At 46.6% G+C, this 15,812-nt stretch overlaps 1 protein-coding gene across 2 annotated transcripts in view; it reads left to right on the forward strand.

Moving 5' to 3' along the window:
• The window catches only part of APCDD1L (APC down-regulated 1 like), a 104,092-nt gene that overhangs the window by 73,637 nt on the left and 14,643 nt on the right, over window positions 1-15,812 (forward strand). Inside the window, exon 2 of one of the 2 annotated variants that reach the window (XM_063959395.1) lies at window positions 14,553-14,727. In XM_063959395.1, the coding sequence (XP_063815465.1) occupies window positions 14,553-14,727 (175 nt within the window). Of the gene's footprint in view, window positions 1-14,552; window positions 14,756-15,812 lie in introns of those variants that run through there. The other variant, XM_063959396.1, reaches the window with a different exon arrangement.

Here is a 15,812-nt window from a genome sequence, read left to right on the forward strand (position 1 = left end):
CCCTGTGGTGAATCTGCAGATGCGAGCCCGACCATTGTGCGAGCACATCCAGTTGAAAAGGATGTGAGTGAAATCTCCCGAACTGAAGCGTTTCGAAAGCCGCCACCATTGTGCCTAAGAGGCGAATGCACAAATGTACCGAGACTGTGCGTGGCTTGAGCACTAAATGTACCAGATGACGAATGACCTGTACTTTCTGTTCTGGTAGGTAAATTCTTTGATTTACCGTATCGAGAATCATACCTAGGAATTGAAGTCGTTGAGACGGAATCAGATGTGATTTCTTGAAGTTGACAATCCAACCGTGCTGAACCAGTACATTGTACGTTAGCAACGCATGTTGGAGGAGCATCTGGTGAGATGAAGCCTTGATGAGCAAATCGTCCAAGTACGGAACTATTATCACTCCCAGGGATCTGAGATGAGCTATCATCACAGACATCACCTTGGTGAATACCCGGGCGCTGACGAGAGGCCAAACGGTAGAGCCTGAAACTGATAATGGTTCTGCCGTATTGCAAACCGCAAGAACCTCTGATGAGGTGGCCAAATCGGAATGTGTAAATACGCATCCTTGAGATCCAGTGCAATCATGAATTCCTGTGGCTCTAAACCTGCAATTACTGACTGCAGAGATTCCATCTTGAATCTGTAGTAAGTGACGTACTGATTGAGACCCTTTAAGTTCAATATTGGCCTGACCGAGCCATCCGGCTTTGGTACCACAAACAGACTGGAATAATAACCCTGACCTTGTTGGTGTACAGGGACCGGAATCAAAACTGCTGCATCCAGCAGAGACTGAATGGCAATTTGCAGAACCGCCCACTTGTCGTCCGACACAGGCAGTCCTGTCTTGAAAAACCGCAGTGGCGGGAGACATTCAAACTCTATTTTGTAACCTTTTAACACTAAATTGCGGATCCACCCATCTGTGGACGTCTGGAGCCACGCCAACTGGAACGTCTGAAGGTGTGCTCCCACAATTGGAGATCCGAGATGGGCTGGGAGCCCGTCATGCCACTGGCTTGTCAGTGACCTTAGCGTCCTGACGACTGGTGTTGGTTTGTTGGAAACCACGTCCTCGACCTCGTCTACCAGGCATGGCTGTTCCTCTGCCACGCCCGCGAAAGGACTGAGGTCTAAAGGATTTGAACGCAGGTCCAGAGTATCTCCGTCTAGGTACTGTTGGAGGCAATGGTAAGAAAACAGACTTTCCTCCCGTGGCCTCAGAAATCCATTTGTCCAATTCAGGACAAAACAACTTCTCGCCACCGTAAGGTAACGCCTCTATAACTTTTTTGACCTCCGCCTCCGCTTGCCAAGACCGCAGCCAGAGTGCTCGTCGTGCTGTAACTAGCGAGGATGAAAGGCGAGAAGTGAGCTGACAGACGTCAGTAGAAGCTGTACATAAATAATCAGCAGCTTCCCAGATTTGATCAGCGAGAAGTATAAGGTGATCGTCACTTAAGGCAGACATGAGTTTTGTTATCCATACCATTAACGCCTTAGTTACCCAAATGCCAACCAACCCAGGTCTAAGCAACACTCCTGCTGCTGTATACATGGACTTTAGCATAGCTTCTATTTTACGGTCCGAAGGGTCTTTAAGCGTAGTTGCAGTTGGTACTGGTATGGTTAATTTCTTTGTAAGTTTAGACACAGATGAATCCACCAATGGCGGATTCTCCGATGTAGCTGTCACAGACTCTGGAAATGGGTAACTAGACTTAAATCTGCGAGGTATAGAAAACCGTTTATCCGGATTCTTTCGTGTTTCTAGTAACATCTTATTAAGAGATTCCGAAACAGGAAAACACATTGGAGTTCTCTGTCGTTTAGTAAAGACGACCTCATCATTTGTCAGAGGCTCCTCAGTTTCTGTAAACTTCAGAGACTGACGTACCGCTCTGATGAGATTATCAATGCCTGGGCTGTCAAAATCGTCACTATCTGACTGCTGGTCTACTTCGCCCTCCTCACCGTCATCTTGCGCAAAGAGGTATGGCATAGAATCGTCAGAATGCAACATAGCAGAAACTGGTAAATCATAAGACAAATGAAATTTCTCCCTTTTACCCAAATTGGACTTGGACTTTTGGCAAGGCTGAGACCCCTCCGGTAGTTCTAGCGGTCTCACCCTAGACTCAGATCTTGCCACTTCCCGCTCTTATCGAGCGGCGGCCAATTCTGATTGCAATCCAGCCATAACCTGTGTTAGCATAGCCCATGGAGGGTCCGGGGATGAAACCGGCTTTGTAACCGGAGTCAAACTTGTATTCATAGCTGAATCCACAAAACATACTGTACATGTGGTAGATCCATCCGGTAATACATTCTTACAGACATGGCAGTGAAACTGCTTTTTTGTTATGCTGGTGCCTTACTCATTATGCAGACAGACAACACAAAATACAAAGACAGACAACTTGCACGACTCAGTAAAATTGTACTAAGGTGTCTCTCTATATATATTAGAGATGAGCGCCTGAAATTTTTCGGGTTTTGTGTTTTGGTTTTGGGTTCGGTTCCGCGGCCGTGTTTTGGGTTCGAACGCATTTTGGCAAAACCTCACCGAATTTTTTTTGTCGGATTCGGGTGTGTTTTGGATTCGGGTGTTTTTTTCAAAAAACACTAAAAAACAGCTTAAATCATAGAATTTGGGGGTCATTTTGATCCCAAAGTATTATTAACCTCAAAAACCATAATTTACACTCATTTTCAGTCTATTCTGAATACCTCACACCTCACAATATTATTTTTAGTCCTAAAATTTGCACCGAGGTCGCTGTGTGAGTAAGATAAGCGACCCTAGTGGCCGACACAAACACCGGGCCCATCTAGGAGTGGCACTGCAGTGTCACGCAGGATGGCCCTTCCAAAAAACCCTCCCCAAACAGCACATGACGCAAAGAAAAAAAGAGGCGCAATGAGGTAGCTGTGTGAGTAAGATTAGCGACCCTAGTGGCCGACACAAACACCGGGCCCATCTAGGAGTGGCACTGCAGTGTCACGCAGGATGTCCCTTCCAAAAAACCCTCCCCAAACAGCACATGACGCAAAGAAAAAAAGAGGCGCAATGAGGTAGCTGACTGTGTGAGTAAGATTAGCGACCCTAGTGGCCGACACAAACACCGGGCCCATTTAGGAGTGGCACTGCAGTGTCACGCAGGATGTCCCTTCCAAAAAACCCTCCCCAATCAGCACATGATGCAAAGAAAAAGAAAAGAAAAAAGAGGTGCAAGATGGAATTGTCCTTGGGCCCTCCCACCCACCCTTATGTTGTATAAACAGGACATGCACACTTTAACCAACCCATCATTTCAGTGACAGGGTCTGCCACACGACTGTGACTGATATGACGGGTTGGTTTGGACCCCCCCCCAAAAAAGAAGCAATTAATCTCTCCTTGCACAAACTGGCTCTACAGAGGCAAGATGTCCACCTCATCTTCACCCTCCGATATATCACCGTGTACATCCCCCTCCTCACAGATTATCAATTCGTCCCCACTGGAATCCACCATCTCAGCTCCCTATGTACTTTGTGGAGGCAATTGCTGCTGGTCAATGTCTCCGCGGAGGAATTGATTATAATTCATTTTAATGAACATCATCTTCTCCACATTTTCTGGATGTAACCTCGTACGCCGATTGCTGACAAGGTGAGCGGCGGCACTAAACACTCTTTCGGAGTACACACTTGTGGGAGGGCAACGTAGGTAGAATAAAGCCAGTTTGTGCAAGGGCCTCCAAATTGCCTCTTTTTCCTGCCAGTATAAGTACGGACTGTGTGACGTGCCTACTTGGATGCGGTCACTCATATAATCCTCCACCATTCTATCAATGTTGAGAGAATCATATGCAGTGACAGTAGACGACATGTCCGTAATCGTTGTCAGGTCCTTCAGTCCGGACCAGATGTCAGCATCAGCAGTCGCTCCAGACTGCCCTGCATCACCGCCAGCGGGTGGGCTCGGAATTCTGAGCCTTTTCCTCGCACCCCCAGTTGCGGGAGAATGTGAAGGAGGAGATGTTGACAGGTCGCGTTCCGCTTGACTTGACAATTTTGTCACCAGCAGGTCTTTCAACCCCAGCAGACTTGTGTCTGCCGGAGAGATCCAAGGTAGGCTTTAAATCTAGGATCGAGCACGGTGGCCAAAATGTAGTGCTTTGATTTCAACAGATTGACCACCCGTGAATCCTTGTTAAGCGAATTAAGGGCTCCATCCACAAGTCCCACATGCCTAGCGGAATCGCTCCGTGTTAGCTCCTCCTTCAATGTCTCCAGCTTCTTCTGCAAAAGCCTGATGAGGGGAATGACCTGACTCAGGCTGGCAGTGTCTGAACTGACTTCACGTGTGGCAAGTTCAAAGGGCATCAGAACCTTGCACAACGTTGAAATCATTCTCCACTGCGCTTGAGACAGGTGCATTCCACCTACTATATCGTGCTCAATTGTATAGGCTTGAATGGCCTTTTGCTGCTCCTCCAACCTCTGAAGCATATAGAGGGTTGAATTCCACCTCGTTACCACTTCTTGCTTCAGATGATGGCAGGGCAGGTTCAGTAGTTTTTGGTGGTGCTCCAGTCTTCTGTACGTGGTGCCTGTACGCCGAAAGTGTCCCGCAATTCTTCTGGCCACCGACAGCATCTCTTGCACGCCCCTGTCGTTTTTTAAAAAATTCTGCACCACCAAATTCAAGGTATGTGCAAAACATGGGACGTGCTGGAATTTGCCCATATTTAATGCACACACAATATTGCTGGCGTTGTCCGATGCCACAAATCCACAGGAGAGTCCAATTGGGGTAAGCCATTCCGCGATGATCTTCCTCAGTTGCCGTAAGAGGTTTTCAGCTGTGTGCGTATTCTGGAAACCGGTGATACAAAGCGTAGCCTGCCTAGGAAAGAGTTGGCGTTTGCGAGATGCTGCTACTGGTGCCGCCGCTGCTGTTCTTGCGGCGGGAGTCCATACATCTACCCAGTGGGCTGTCACAGTCATATAGTCCTGACCCTGCCCTGCTCCACTTGTCCACATGTCCGTGGTTAAGTGGACATTGGGTACAGCTGCATTTTTTAGGACACTGGTGACTCTTTTTCTGAGGTCTGTGTACATTTTCGGTATCGCCTGCCTAGAGAAATGGAACCTAGATGGTATTTGGTACCGGGGACACAGTACCTCCAACAAGTCTCTAGTTGGCTCTGCAGTAATGATGGATACCGGAACCACGTTTCTCACCACCCAGGATGCCAAGGCCTCAGTTATCCGCTTTGCAGTAGGATGACTGCTGTGATATTTCATCTTCCTCGCAAAGGACTGTTGAACAGTCAATTGCTTACTGGAAGTAGTACAAGTGGGCTTACGACTTCCCCTCTGGGATGACCATCGACTCCCAGCGGCAACAACAGCAGCGCCAGCAGCAGTAGGCGTTACACGCAAGGATGCATCGGAGGAATCCCAGGCAGGAGAGGACTCGTCAGAATTGCCAGTGACATGGCCTGCAGGACTATTGGCATTCCTGGGGAAGGAGGAAATTGACACTGAGGGAGTTGGTGGGGTGGTTTGCGTGAGCTTGGTTACAAGAGGAAGGGATTTACTGGTCAGTGGACTGCTTCCGCTGTCACCCAAAGTTTTTGAACTTGTCACTGACTTATTATGAATGCGCTGCAGGTGACGTATAAGGGAGGATGTTCCGAGGTGGTTAACGTCCTTACCCCTACTTATTACAGCTTGACAAAGGGAACACACGGCTTGACACCTGTTGTCCGCATTTCTGGTGAAATACCTCCACACCGAAGAGCTGATTTTTTTGGTATTTTCACCTGGCATGTCAATGGCCATATTCCTCCCACGGACAACAGGTGTCTCCCCGGGTGCCTGACTTAAACAAACCACCTCACCATCAGAATCCTCCTGGTCAATTTCCTCCCCAGCGCCAGCAACACCCATATCCTCCTCATCCTGGTGTACTTCAACACTGACATCTTCAATCTGACTATCAGGAACTGGACTGCGGGTGCTCCTTCCAGCACTTGCAGGGGGCGTGCAAATGGTGGAAGGCGCATGCTCTTCACGTCCAGTGTTGGGAAGGTCAGGCATCGCAACCGACACAATTGGACTCTCCTTGTGGATTTGGGATTTCGAAGAATGCACAGTTCTTTGCTGTGCTGCTTTTGCCAGCTTGAGTCTTTTCATTTTTCTAGCGAGAGGCTGAGTGCTTCCATCCTCATGTGAAGCTGAACCACTAGCCATGAACATAGGCCAGGGCCTCAGCCGTTCCTTGCCACTCCGTGTGGTAAATGGCATATTGGCAAGTTTACGCTTCTCCTCCGACAATTTTATTTTAGGTTTTGGAGTCCTTTTTTTTCTGATATTTGGTGTTTTGGATTTGACATGCTCTGTACTATGACATTGGGCATCGGCCTTGGCAGACGACGTTGCTGGCATTTCATCGTCTCGGCCATGACTAGTGGCAGCAGCTTCAGCACGAGGTGGAAGTGGATCTTGATCTTTCCCTAATTTTGGAACCTCAACATTTTTGTTCTCCATATTTTAATAGGCACAACTAAAAGGCACCTCAGGTAAACAATGGAGATGGATACTAGTATACAATTATGGACTGCCTGCCGAGTGCAGACACAGAGGTAGCCACAGCCGTGAACTACCGCACTGTACTGTGTCTGCTGCTAATATATAGACTGGTTGATAAAGAGATAGTATACTCGTAACTAGTATGTATGTATAAAGAAAGAAAAAAAAACCACGGTTAGGTGGTATATACAATTATGGACGGGCTGCCGAGTGCCGACACAGAGGTAGCCACAGCCGTGAACTACCGCACTGTACTGTGTCTGCTGCTAATATATAGACTGGTTGATAAAGAGATAGTATACTCGTAACTAGTATGTATGTATAAAGAAAATAAAAAAAACCACGGTTAGGTGGTATATACAATTATGGACGGGCTGCCGAGTGCCGACACAGAGGTAGCCACAGCCGTGAACTACCGCACTGTACTGTGTCTGCTGCTAATATATAGACTGGTTGATAAAGAGATAGTATACTCGTAACTAGTATGTATGTATAAAGAAAGAAAAAAAAACCACGGTTAGGTGGTATATACAATTATGGACGGGCTGCCGAGTGCCGACACAGAGGTAGCCACAGCCGTGAACTACCGCACTGTACTGTGTCTGCTGCTAATATATAGACTGGTTGATAAAGAGATAGTATACTCGTAACTAGTATGTATGTATAAAGAAAGAAAAAAAAACCACGGTTAGGTGGTATATACAATTATGGACGGGCTGCCGAGTGCCGACACAGAGGTAGCCACAGCCGTGAACTACCGCACTGTACTGTGTCTGCTGCTAATATAGACTGGTTGATAAAGAGATAGTATACTCGTAACTAGTATGTATGTATAAAGAAAGAAAAAAAAACCACGGTTAGGTGGTATATACAATTATGGACGGGCTGCCGAGTGCCGACACAGAGGTAGCCACAGCCGTGAACTACCGCACTGTACTGTGTCTGCTGCTAATATAGACTGGTTGATAAAGAGATAGTATACTCGTAACTAGTATGTATGTATAAAGAAAGAAAAAAAAACCACGGTTAGGTGGTATATACAATTATGGACGGGCTGCCGAGTGCCGACACAGAGGTAGCCACAGCCGTGAACTACCGCACTGTACTGTGTCTGCTGCTAATATATAGACTGGTTGATAAAGAGATAGTATACTCGTAACTAGTATGTATGTATAAAGAAAGAAAAAAAAACCACGGTTAGGTGGTATATACAATTATGGACGGGCTGCCGAGTGCCGACACAGAGGTAGCCACAGCCGTGAACTACCGCACTGTACTGTGTCTGCTGCTAATATATAGACTGGTTGATAAAGAGATAGTATACTCGTAACTAGTATGTATGTATAAAGAAAGAAAAAAAAACCACGGTTAGGTGGTATATACAATTATGGACGGGCTGCCGAGTGCCGACACAGAGGTAGCCACAGCCGTGAACTACCGCACTGTACTGTGTCTGCTGCTAATATATAGACTGGTTGATAAAGAGATAGTATACTCGTAACTAGTATGTATGTATAAAGAAAGAAAAAAAAAACCACGGTTAGGTGGTATATACAATTATGGACGGGCTGCCGAGTGCCGACACAGAGGTAGCCACAGCCGTGAACTACCGCACTGTACTGTGTCTGCTGCTAATATATAGACTGGTTGATAAAGAGATAGTATACTCGTAACTAGTATGTATGTATAAAGAAAGAAAAAAAAACCACGGTTAGGTGGTATATACATTTATGGACGGGCTGCCGAGTGCCGACACAGAGGTAGCCACAGCCGTGAACTACCGCACTGTACTGTGTCTGCTGCTAATATAGACTGGTTGATAAAGAGATAGTATACTCGTAACTAGTATGTATGTATAAAGAAAGAAAAAAAAACCACGGTTAGGTGGTATATACAATTATGGACGGGCTGCCGAGTGCCGACACAGAGGTAGCCACAGCCGTGAACTACCGCACTGTACTGTGTCTGCTGCTAATATAGACTGGTTGATAAAGAGATAGTATACTCGTAACTAGTATGACTATAAAGAAAGAAAAAAAAACCACGGTTAGGTGGTATATACAATTATGGACGGGCTGCCGAGTGCCGACACAGAGGTAGCCACAGCCGTGAACTACCGCACTGTACTGTGTCTGCTGCTAATATAGACTGGTTGATAAAGAGATAGTATACTACTAATATTATATATACTGGTGGTCAGGTCACTGGTCACTAGTCACACTGGCAGTGGCACTCCTGCAGCAAAAGTGTGCACTGTTTAATTTTAATATAATATTATGTACTCCTGGCTCCTGCTATAACCTATAACTGGCACTGCAGTGCTCCCCAGTCTCCCCCACAATTATAAGCTGTGTGAGCTGAGCACAGTCAGATATATATATACATTGATGCAGCACACTGGGCTGAGCAGTGCACACAGATATGGTATGTGACTGAGTCACTGTGTGTATCGTTTTTTTCAGGCAGAGAACGGATATATTAAATAAAACAAACAACTGCACTGTCTGGTGGTCACTGTGGTCGTCAGTCACTAAACTCTGCACTCTCTTCTACAGTATCACAGCCTCAGGTCAATCTCTCTCTCTCTCTCTCAACCCTAATCTAAATGGAGAGGACGCCAGCCACGTCCTCTCCCTATCAATCTCAATGCACGTGTGAAAATGGCGGCGACGCGCGGCTCCTTATATAGAATCCGAGTCTCGCGATAGAATCCGAGCCTCGCGAGAATCCGACAGCGTCATGATGACGTTCGGGCGCGCTCGGGTTAACCGAGCAAGGCGGGAAGATCCGAGTCGCTCGGACCCGTGAAAAAAAACATGAAGTTCGGGCGGGTTCGGATTCAGAGAAACCGAACCCGCTCATCTCTAATATATATATATATATATATATATATATATATATAATCTGGCCAAGTGCAGTGCACGCCAGTCTATATGAAATCTGATCCCAAATTCCCACTAACACCCCTGCGCCTTCTGTGGAGTAGAGATGTAGTACAGGAATGTCTGGAATCACAACAGGAAGAAACAGGAAGCATGGTTAAAATGGCCCCCCCATGCTTACAGTATAAAACAAAGTGCAGATTATAACTTCCCAAACAGATATAATCAGTGAATATCCTGTTAAAAAAGGCTTAATAGCCTCTCTATCTAATAACCCATGCAGCGTTCTGCTGCTGCTATGGGCACACTCTCCCCCCTTGTGTGTGTGCTCCCCCCCCCCCCCCCCGTACTCCGTGTACCGCTATCTATTACACGGAGCCGGGGATTACCTGCGGGGAGCTGAGGTAGAGGAAGCCGGGGAGCTGAGGTAGAGGGAGCCGGGGAGCGGTAGCGGGAGCCGGGGAGCGCACTGCATAGAGCCGTGGAGCGGCGGCTATGCATGGTGAATGCGGCCGGCGCGGCTCTGTGAGCGGCGGGAGGCAGCACAGCGGCGGTGACCAGGTAGCGGCGGCGGGCCATCACATAGCGGCGGTGTTCCTGGAAGCGGCAACGGGCAGCTACAAACAACAGTGTCCCCACACAGCGGGGCGGCAGCGTGAGCTGACCGCCCCATCCCCAACATACCTGGACGCCTTGTAGTGAGGGCTATGACGGGGCTTCTTCTGCAAGCTCCGTCCAGCTTCTCCTGCAGGTAGTCCTGCACGTGGCTGTGAGGGAGCTCTTTTTAGAGAGGCCCGACATGCCAGTAGCTGCTTGTAAGCAGCTTCCACTATCCCGGACCCACGCCTATTGGAAGGGGGGAAGGGATGTGAAAAATGTTGTAAAAATAAAAATATTCAAAAAGTAGTGTGGATAACTCCACACAAGCCTTGTTGCTACTATGAGCACAGAAAAAACACTGAGGTACTCTGGGATATGGAGGGGAGGAGAGTTCTAAATGTAACTATTCAGTGCCTTGTTCCTATGGAAGCCATCCATATCCCAAGAGTACTCCAGTGACCCCTAGTGGATGAAAAAGAAACAGGTATTACTCCACTCACTCAGCAAAAGACTAATGGCAGTGTGCATATTTGCATTCAGTCCTACATGTCTGGTAAAACCTCACATCTGCTTAAAGAATATTATTAAGACAACTGTGTTATTCCAGTTACTTTATTTCCAGTTTGTGTGCCTTAAATAAAGCCAATAAATCCATGCATGCAGAGAGTCTATTGAGTAGCAATGGCACACAGTACTTAGGGCTGGTGCTACCCTATGGACAGGGCCGTAACTAGGTGTGTGCGGAGTGTGCTCTGCACACTGCAGGGTAGGGGGCGCTGTTGGCAGCACTTGTCAATTATGAATTATCTAATTACTTTTACTTGCAGCTTCCCCCCTTTTTGAAGCCCAGCATCTCCTGACAGCCCTGTCTCTTACCCTGACCTCTTCTGTCGCTAATACCTATACAGCATTTATGGACTTGACTTGATGGCTCTTTGTTGTTCAGTCGCACTTTATTACATTTTGGGATGCTGATGTACCCAGGATTCTAACCGTTGCCTTTGACATTGCAGTCAGACACTCTATTCATTGAGCTATCTGTCATTGCATAGAAAGCTAGAGAATTCCAAGCTGGAGAGTTTTAACTATTTGAAGCTTGCCTTGTACTTTATGAAGGGGTGATCAGCGTTACAGCTGGGCAGATCTATGTAGTGTGTGGCTGCAAGTGATTAGATGTGTAGTTGCACACTTCATGGATCTGCTCGATTGTGGTGCTGGTTATTTTTTTACAGGGTATAGGTAGCTTTTAAAAATCTCAATTTTACGCAGGATCAAGTGGTACGGTGGGTGGAGTGTTTGGCTGGGATACAGCAGGTTGTGGGTTTGAGTCCTTGGTGCGGCAGTATATTGAAATGTGTTATTTAATGACGAGTATTGTGGCTGAATGGCAGCAAGCTCTCTGACTGAGTGCATGAATGTGGTATAGAGAGGATGTGTCCAAATCCATTTTCTTGCATTGTACTATAAATGTGTGTGCATATGTCATGCCCATTCCCTGCAAAGCATACCCCATACGTTCCTATTGGAAAAATGGGGGGGGGGGGGGGGCGGACCAAAAAGTTTAGTTATGGCTCTGCTTATGGAGTGAGAGTGAAATCACCCCCCATCATTCATTTTTCATGGTACATGCTTAGGCAGCTCCAGCAAACACACCCTCTTCTATTGTTTATTACTGGGAAATATAGGTTGGTGAAAATCATATGACAAGAATGACTAACATGAACATGAAATAACAGCAAGTGGGTGGGATTGCAACGCCCCACCAAACTCTGTAAGTACTGAATAGCAGGGTGTGGTAATGCACTTCACCTCATCATGTCCCCACCCCTCTGTATGTTCCTCATGGCAGGTCCCAGCTCACCTTGCAGTCCCTCTCTCAGGAGCAAGATGGGATGTCAGAGCAAAATCTCCTGGATGTTTTCCACCTTATGGTTAGGTTTACCATACTATCCCTTTAAACTGGACACTTTCACCTGGTTTTAAGCAGCCACAGAACCTGTGTAATTCATGAGTGTCCCGGTTTAAAGGGATAGTAGATTCACAGTTACAGAATATCTTTACTCAGAGAGTAATATAGAGAGACGGAAATCAGGCTTGAGACAGAATAAGATGGAGGGGGAATGTAATAGGGTGTGAGCATGGCTGCAACTGGGGTGGCCCTAAGGGGGCATGTGCCCCAGGTGCAGAATCTGAGATGGTGCAGAGATGGGTACTCTACCTCCCCTCCTTCCTCTTAGCCCTAAGGGGATACCTTCTGTCGGGTCAGAGAACCCTCACACTGCAGGCACCCGCTCCCCAGCACCACCAATGAAACTCTCCCTCCTCGGCAACTAGAACACTAATGAATGGGGCAGGGGTGGTGACCAAGCACTCTCCAGCTGCCCCCTTTCATTTCCCAAGCGCTGGTCCATGGCCGCTCACACACTTTTGTGCCTGTGTAAGCGATGTCTACCCCCAGGGCTGTTCCCCAGCACCTCCCCCTTCCTGCACACAGCTCCACCAGAGGAGGACAGTGCCTTAAGCGGCTACCTACTGCCGGGTACCAGAATACTCACTGCAGGTGCCTGCTCCCCAGTACCACCAATGTGGAATCCTGGGAAACCAACCCTCCTGGCAACTATAACACTTATGAATGGGGCGGGGGTGGCTGTTCACACACTCATGTCCATGTGTACACTATGTCTGCCCCAGGCCCTGTTCCTCAGGGTTTCTCCCTTCCTGCACGGAAGCTCCACCAGAGGAGAACAGGGCGAGAGAAAGCAGCAGCAGCCGATAATTACTCAGAGCACTGAGGTGAGGTCTCTATACGCCAGGACAGCTGCTGCCTCCCAAAGTGTGGTCCTGGTCCAACTTGCATCTAGGGCTTTGTAGTCCTACAGCAGTTGGCCAGTTGGAGTCCTCTCCCCAGTGTGTGTGATACCGTGATTGCATGGCTTATATCAGGTATATAACACCAGCAAGTCCTAAGGACTCCTCTCTGCAGCCAGGATAACCCACATTGTGTGTCCCTCTCCCCAGAAAGTTGGTACTAGGTCCTGACTGGCATACTGGGCTTTGTAGTTCTACAGCAGTTGGCCAGAGTCCCCCACAATACTGTATCTGAGGTGCATGTTAGTTTTCTTGTCTTTCTTCCTATATTTTTTTCTAGGGAATGTGTTCTGGATGCACCCTGACGGTGCCGGTTGTCACTTTGCCAACTATTTATTACTGTGTTTTTAACATGGTTCCAAAGTGTGTGTATGTGTGCATGGGGGGCACCAAATTACTGCCTTGCCCGGGTGCCAAAAATCCTAGTGAGAGAATCAGAAAGTGAGAGATTTTGTGAGATTTCTTCTGGGTTTTTTTTAAAAGTGGCAATCATTAGCATGGCAAAACTAGATTGATTTTGCCACATAAATGATTACGAATTTAAAAAAAAGTGGAGAATTCTCCCAAAATCTGTTTGCAGCAGCTTTGCAATTAATGTCCTTAGGAATGCAAATGCAGGAGGAGATGTATACCACCTCATCCCTGCATTTGCTTTCTCAGCCTTGCCATCGCAATGTGCCTTCCGAGGCCAAGGTAACTGCGTCTTCCGACGCAGTCCTTGGCCTTGCCACTCCTGGAAAACAGGGGCGACACCCGTTTTCCCCAACGCCGGCCGCCCCTCCCCACGGACGCCTCTGCCTGTCAATCAGACAGATTAATTTGCATATCTGAGCTGCAATCGCGGGACTCAAAAATTTGGGAAATGTAGTAAGGATCCCTAATTCACTAAGGATTGCAAATGCAAAGCTGCAGTCCTCAGCAATGCAAATGCAGGAGGAGGTGCACACTACCTCCTCCCTGCATTTGCGAAGTTTGCAATGTTCATCTGCGAACGCAGGCTGTTAGCTTCAACTTCTCAGCCTTACCGTCACAGTGCGACTTCCGAGGCCAAGGTAACTGCATCTAGTGATGCAGTCCTTGGCCTCGCCACTCACGGAGAACAGGGTGAGACGCCCCCGTATTCCCTAATCCGGCCGCCCACATCCATCCCTGAGAATGCCTCTGTCTGCCAATCAGTTGGAGGCGTTTGCATGTCTGCGCCGTGATCACAGGACCCGTTCTGCGCAGGACTCAAACATCAGAGACATGCAGTAAAGATCGCATCAATGATCCTTACTGAATTAGCCCCTGAATCCCATAATCTGTAACAATGCAACAGAATCTGTTAAATAATGAACATGTGAATTCCATGCAAAGAAAATGAATGGTGTACACCAAGAGGTGGTACATGAAGGGAGAAAACCAATTACATATATATCACTAAATATCATCCCTGTACAAGAGCCATGTCAGAATAAAGAAACATGGTTAATTATCCATAGACTATATCTGCTATTAATCCATTTAACTACTTGTTCACCTTTCAGTGTAATTAACCTAAAATTGTACAAATAGCTTTCAGATGTAACAGATGCATTTCACTGCATGTGGTTTATATATTTTTTGTAGCCCTGGTTTATGGGGACAAGCTGTGGGATGTTCCAGTCCCTTCTGAGAAGTTCCTTGGTTCTGGAAAAATGAATTGGGAGCCTCAATGTCAATACCAACTGCGCCACCTGCAGGATGGAGCACGTATTTCTGCAATTTTGCCGCCCAACATAGAAGGTCATTGGATTTCAACAGGGTAAGAGAACTGCATAAAGCCTATGGAGGTAATTTACAAAACGTACAAATGTGGCCCCTGCAGTAATTTTCCGTTTTTCCGCACGAGACTATATGAAAGCTTGGCATATGCCTACATTCCTGTTTTTGGAAATTACCTTAGAAAATGGAGATGAGCCTATTTTTATGGTATTGAAATTATTGTTCGAAATGCAGATGATGAGTAAAATTGCCAAAGTCCAGCCTACTACTACTTTAGGATCCTCTTTTACTTCCGCAGTACCTCCTAACAGCTGCATTTTGTTCACCAGTCCCTTCCCCCTCACAAAATTCCAGGGTCTGCTTCGTGCAGCCATTTTACCCAGGGTGCCCTTGTTCTTCTCGAAGCTTAGGCAGAAGTATGTAGTGGAATTATAAGTGGAAGTGGAATATTATAAGTGGAATAGTGTGTTGTGGTTAATGATTGATTCAGGATCAACCTAAAAGTTGACAGCATGGTTCAATACATAAACAGGTCTCATTATGAGAAAAACAATGGGGAAGCGCTATTTAATCTGTTAGTAGATTTAATTATATAATATTTTATAACATATCACTATAGTTGATTCCGGCCAGCATCAATACAATAAAAAATAAAAAAACATAAAAAACTTTTATATTTCAATATTACTTAAAATTCACTGTTTAAGATAATGACCTGTACAGCTGCACCAAGAACTGATAAGCAACAAAGTCTCTTTCCTATATTCTTCAGTGATACTTTGTACCACCTAAGCACTCAGCACATTTTCAATTTCCTCCATAAGCCCAATGTAACATACAAGTCATGCGTTTATTAAAATTAGGATTAGTACTTGCACTTAGCAGCTGTTAACTCTGTAATGTAGTTAGTAGTTTCTCAGACTTGCCTCCCAATTAGTATATAAAACGTTCATGCATGGCCATGCAACATGTATTAAGCAGTCCAAAACTCTTTCTAAACGGGTTAATTACCAGAGTATAATTGTAAACTGTTCAGCAGCTTATCACAGACACGGTTTGTATAATAGCCCTCCCGGCTGCCGCTCTTCTCATCAGCCTTATCTGGAGTCCGTGTGTGGTCACTTT

This window comes from Pseudophryne corroboree, chromosome 3 (assembly GCF_028390025.1).
Source record: "Pseudophryne corroboree isolate aPseCor3 chromosome 3, aPseCor3.hap2, whole genome shotgun sequence".
NCBI classification, from domain to species: domain Eukaryota; kingdom Metazoa; phylum Chordata; class Amphibia; order Anura; family Myobatrachidae; genus Pseudophryne; species Pseudophryne corroboree.